Genomic DNA, 5,868 nt, shown 5'->3' with positions numbered 1-5,868 from the left:
GCCGCAGGACCCAGCACAGAAGGATCTCCACCGCCAGATCATAAACCTGGTTGAAATCGCCGCCATCCAGTAAGCTGCAAGTTCCTCCCTACACCGCCACCAGGCCGCCTCATGCCCGGTTGGCGGCGCGGGCCACCCGGGTCGGGAGCCCTCCGAGGTGCATCACATCCCGCCGATGCCTCAAGCCGACGCCGGCGAAGCACCAGCCCCTGTGCCCGCACCGGCTCCTCTCCCGCCAAGACCACCGGTCCACTGCCGCGTCGGCCCCAATCACGACGCACGCAGCATGATCCGCGGTAGGCGGTAGGTGCGGCATGATGCCGATGTCGACTGCGCGGCCGCCCGCGCATAAGACGCGCAAGCATATGCTCCGAACCCGGAGCTCTTGCCATTTCGGCAAGAGGGACGCCCCTGCGACCCCAACATCGACCTCAACCGGAGCCCGAGCCTAGACCCTCCAGGACCGCGCGCCTGAACCAGGGCGATCCGCAGGGCGCACTTCCCCAGCGTTTCCGGCCACCGGCCAACGTCGTGAAGTACACCGGAGAAACAAACCCCGGTGTATGGCTGGAAGATTACCGGCTAGCGTGTCGGGCCAGGGGCGCTAACGACGACTAGTTCGTCATCCAATACCTCCCAATCTGCCTAGGGGAGAAAGTCCGCGTCTGGCTTGAGTTCTTGCCCGTCGACACTATCGGCAATTGGGCAGACCTTCGGAAAGTTTTCGTCGCAAATTTTCAGGGCACGTACGGTCAACCAGGCAACTCTTGGGACCTCAAGAGTTGCAAACAGGAGCTCGGCGAATCCTTACGGGACTACATCCGGCACTTAGAAACTGGTAGTTGATCAGGTCATGAAGGACTCCAACTGTGAGAGCCCTCTCATGGATGCATACTGCCAGGAAGTCCGAAAACTAGAAGGAAAGTTCCCGGGTTTGGAAAACCCCGACGCGGATGCTCTTGCAAAGATGGCCGCCGAGCGCAAGCCGGTCCCTAGTGGTGTTTTTGTCAATGACCCGAACATGCCATTGCTGCGAGAGAAGCCGCCAACTATGGACAAGACCCTCACGGAGAAAACAGAGCATGCACCCCCCGACCGGGCTCTCGAGGGACCACAATGCCCGGCCGCCGGTCAGCCCGACCCCAACCAAGCAAATGACACGGACTGGAGAGCCGACCTGCTGGCTTATCTCCTCCAGGAAGTCCTCCCCGAGGACCGAACACAGCTCGCCGGATAGCCAGGCGAGCTAAAACGTTAGTCGTAATCGATGACTAACACTACAAGCGCAGCCCCTCAGAAACTGGCATTCTCATGAAATGCATCTCTATAGCCCAGGGCAAGGAGCTCCTTCTTGAGATACACGCCGAAATATGTGGACACCACGGCCTTACGCAACGCGGAAGAAATTGTCCGCGCCTGCAAGGGCTGCCAGTTTTACGCGAAGCAAACCCACCAGCCAGCTCAGGCCCTTCAAACGATGCCCATTACGTGGCCTTTCAAGGTGTGGGGGGTGGATATGGTCGGGCCTCTGTGAAAGGCACCAGGGGGGTTCACGCACCTACATGTCGCAGTCGACAAGTTCACCAAATGGATAGAGGCGAAGTCGATCACTACAATTGATTCCAAGGAGGCCAAATTCAATCATCACCGACAACGGAACCAACTTCACGGGCATGTTCTTCCAGGATTTTGTGGAAGGATATGGATCCGGATCTATTGGGCCTCGGTCGGACACCCACGTATGAATGGGCAAGTGGAAAGAGCTAACGACTTAATCCTTCAAGGGCTCAAACCGCGAATCTTTGACCAGCTCAAAAAGTTTGCAGGCCATTGGGTGGAAGAACTACCGGCCGTACTCTGGAGCTTGCGCACCACACCTAACCGCTCCACAGGGTTAAACCCCTTCTTCCTAACGAATAGTTCCGAGGCAGTACTCCCTACCGACCTAGACTACAGCGCGCCGAGAGTCAAAGCCTTTGACTCAGCAATGGCAGCCGCAACCCAAAGGGGTGCCATGGACCTACTAGAGGAAGCTCGGTTAGAGACATTAAACCAATCGACACGTTACCAACAAAGTTTGCATAGGTACCACGAGACAAGGATACGAGAAAGGACGCTGCAAGTCAGAGATTTAGTGCTACGCCATGTCATGTCGATGAAGGACAAGCACAAGCTTTCGCGGCCGTGGGAGGGACCGTGCATGATCGCGGAGGTCATACGCCAAGGCACCTACAGACTAAAAGACTCCGACGATAACACTCTGACCAACATTTGGAATATAGAGCAGTTGCGTTGTTTCTTTCCGTAAAAGCACAACGGAGCGCTCTAGCGCCTGGACCCAGTCACTTACGGCTCGGAGCGCTCGGGGGCCCGACACCTGTCGATTTTTTTTCTCCCCACACAATACAGCAGCCCGTTCTGGTGCCCCGACCCGCTTACTTCCGGCTCGAAAGCGCTCGGGGGCCCGACACCTATCCTTTTCCTTTTTGCAACACACACTTTGTCTGGTTTCTAGCACCCCGACCCAACTACGCTTGGCTCGGAGCGCTCGGGGGCTGACCCATTTACTTATCGCTATTTCCACCTCTTTAGCCCCTTGACCAGAGTCCTCTCGGGCCAAGGTGCTCGGGGGCCCCACTGGGATGGACTACGTAGCACATACGCGTCATTCCTCCTATCACACGACACAACTTCTTTCTGTCGCGTCGCATCTTTTACCTCGCCCAAATATTTCTCCCGAACTAACCGATCGATCGAATCCGTGTAACGGTCTACGGTGACCAGCGACTAACGCCTCTGGGCCTACCTGTAACACCCTAATTTAAATTCCAGCATTTTATAATAAATTTAATTGGCTTTAATTATTTTTTTCTAAGGTTTATGGTGTTTAGAATGGCATTTAATCCATTTTTGTTCCTCAAGTAATTAAAATGTTATCATAGGTTTAAATTTGTTGTTGCATCATGCTGGAGCATTGTTTTAATTGTTTGAGTGCTAGAGTGAATTCAAATTCAAATTTGAATTCATTTGGTTTGAGTTTGAGTTAGAAATAGAAATAGGAAAATGGTTAGAAAAGAAAACCCAAAACTCAACCCAAACCCAACCCTCAGCCCAAAGTAGCCCAACCCGCGACCCCCCTTTCCCTCTCACCCAGCCCGGCCCGCTCTTTTCCTTGGGCCCACGCCTACGCATCCGGCCCAGCTCTCCCATCCTCTCTCACCGCGGGCCCAGCTTCCTCCCTCCTTTACCCCGCAGCAAGCAGCCCGCTCCCTCGCTCCGCGCTCGGCCTGCCTGTTCTCATTGCGCGTCGCCCGCGGCCCACTCACTCCCCACGCCGCGGCCCAGCTCACCGCGCGCACGACACCGCTCAGCCGCACGCCCGCGCGACCCCGCGTTCCCTAACGGCCCGGACCCACAGGTCAGAAGCTCCTTCCCCCTTTCCTTTTCGGCTTCGCGCAATCGTCGCCCGAGATCACCGGCGAGGCCGCCGGGATCTTTATCCCACAGCTCCACGCCGAGATTCTCGGCCTCTCTCCTTAAACCTCCACACCGCGGCCCTTGCGACCCATCCCCACCTCTGCAGCCCCTCGAACCCTAGCCGCCGCCGCCCTCCGAGCTCAGAGAAGAGCTCTGCGCCGCCGAAGACTCGCCACACCACCACATCCCAGCCACCGCCAACCGCTGCAGTAGCTCTGCCCCGTGCCCAGGACCTGCTCCGCACCCGCTGCCCTCAGTTTCCGCCTTGCACGTGCCGAGATTTCGCCCGGAGCTCAACTCAAGTGAGCCGCTCCACCCTGGAATTCCCTCGCCGCTGGTGGTCCTTGGCCCGCCCTGACCCACTGTCCAACCTCGCAGCACGACCCCGCATCGATCCGCGAGGTCCAGGCGCCCGGAGGAGCCCCGCCACGACTTGGTCCCGTGCGCAGCACCGTCCGCCGCCGCTCGCCATCGTCTCCGGCGCCGCTGCGTCACGCCCCACCAGTTTCAAACCCTCGGTGAGGACCCCTGCACCTTCCCGGTTGTTATGCGCTAGAGTTAGAGGCCCGTGAACCCTTTCAGAGGCCGGAACGGCGCTCGCCGGCGACGTTCCGCCATGCCCACCCGCCGCCGCCGATGCGCGCGCCGCCCCGGGCCATCCCGTGCCTCGCTAGAGCCACCACTGGTTCACGCGTGTCGCCTAGATGCGTCCCGACCCAATCCCCGCTTGAATCCACCCCGGGAAGGCCGAGATCGACCGTCGCCGGTGATCCCCCGCCGCGGGAGCACGCCGCCGGCGCGTTCCGCCGCCGCCCCGCGCCCAAACCCTCCTGAGCCGCCAGATCCCGCATAGACGCCCACGATTAGAACCCGATCCAGACAGATCTGGACCATCAGATCGAGATCCAACGGCCTAGAGCCTTAGATACCGGTTCGCCTGGCGTTTTTGTTAAAGAGCCCCTCGGCTTTCTTGAAATCAACCCGCGAACCCTGGTAGTTCAGAAATATTTCCAAACCGGCCCTGTTTTATTCACTTAGCCCCCTGAGCTCTTTAGAAATATAACCCGCCATCCAGAGCCGTCGGTTTTGCAGGTTAACCCCTGAAACTAAGGTTTATTTACGTTTAGGTCCTCGGTTTTTGCAGAAAACCCCCTGGAACTTATTTTTTCTCGCAGATAAGCCCCTAGAACTTGTTTGTGGCCTAGATTTTGCGTTCTAGCTCCGTTTTAGACGTTCTTTATATCCACGCGATTGTTATAACATGTAGAATAGTTTTAGACTAGTTTAGTGTGCTGTTTCTATGTATTGATGTACTGTTTCTTAGCTTTTGTTAGTGTTTGCTTGTATGCTTATTGTTGTGCCTTGTTTTGGCCATGTGTTCGTGAGTAGACGCTGATCCATCTGAGGAGCCCCAGTACCAGTACCCGGAGCAGCCATCTTCCGACCAGTTTGAGCAGCAGCAGGAGCAGTACGAGGAAGGCAAGTATAACATGAACACCGCCTATCACTTTAAATACATTTTCATACTGCATTTTAATTCTGTATGCCTATAAGAATTTTCCTAGCCACTTTATTATCTTATATATATCCTTTGGGTTGCATTTTGGTTAGTTGTGCTAGGTGCCGCGCTATAACACATAATGGTCCTTTTTAATTAATTTGATTAATGGTTTATGCAACTTAATTCTGGGAGTGGCCCTCTGTGCTTCGTGCTTGGGTGGCTCACATCTCGTTAAAATATGTTTTGTTAGAAAACTGGTTTAGGGGGCCAGCACGGTGCTTAGTGCTTGGTTGGCCACTCTCCATAAGGACCGGTTCATAGAGCGACAACCTGGGACAACAGCGCTACCACAAGGCTAGAATGGGATAGACTTGGCGTAATAATTAGGTCTTTTTGGTTTGGAGTAACTTACCTGCGGGGCAGGGGCGGTAAGCTTCTATGGCCCTCGTGCTGAGTGGCCTCGTCTGTGCTTCGTGTCTTGACGCCCACTAGACCTTCTCCATAGTCGCCGATCCACCCTCGCGGTTACTCCTTACCAACGAGATTCTTTGTAAAGGCCTCGTAGTGAGTTTGCTAGTCATCTCACCAAAGGAAGTGTGATGAACAACTAGCGTAGCTCACGACTTGTGGGTAAAGATGTGCAACCTCTGCAAAGTGTCAAACTGGTATACTAGCCGTGCTCATGGTCATGAGCGGCCCAGATCCTCCTTTTGATTAGTGGGGTTATCTCCTTCCGACGAGGGGGGTGCCTCTCGGGGTTACCTTGGTGGTTTCGGTTTGGTTTTCAGTAGTAACATGATTAATCTTGATTAATTATTATGTAACTGGGTTTATGGTAATTCGTCAACTTGTAGTCAATAGCTTTAATAAAATTTGCCAAGACTTAAAAG

The 5,868-nt window shown here is 55.1% G+C and overlaps 1 protein-coding gene across 1 annotated transcript; it reads left to right on the top strand.

Moving 5' to 3' along the window:
* The first annotated feature begins 853 nt into the window (after positions 1–853).
* On the top strand, positions 854–1,237 carry LOC120669244. Its single transcript, XM_039949025.1, has one exon. The coding sequence runs from the start codon at positions 854–856 to the stop codon at positions 1,235–1,237; it is 384 nt and encodes a 127-aa protein (XP_039804959.1).
* The last annotated feature ends 4,631 nt before the right edge of the window (positions 1,238–5,868 follow it).

Source organism: Panicum virgatum, chromosome 4N, assembly GCF_016808335.1.
Source record: "Panicum virgatum strain AP13 chromosome 4N, P.virgatum_v5, whole genome shotgun sequence".
NCBI classification, from domain to species: domain Eukaryota; kingdom Viridiplantae; phylum Streptophyta; class Magnoliopsida; order Poales; family Poaceae; genus Panicum; species Panicum virgatum.
This window is presented reverse-complemented; position numbering and strand designations above follow the sequence as displayed.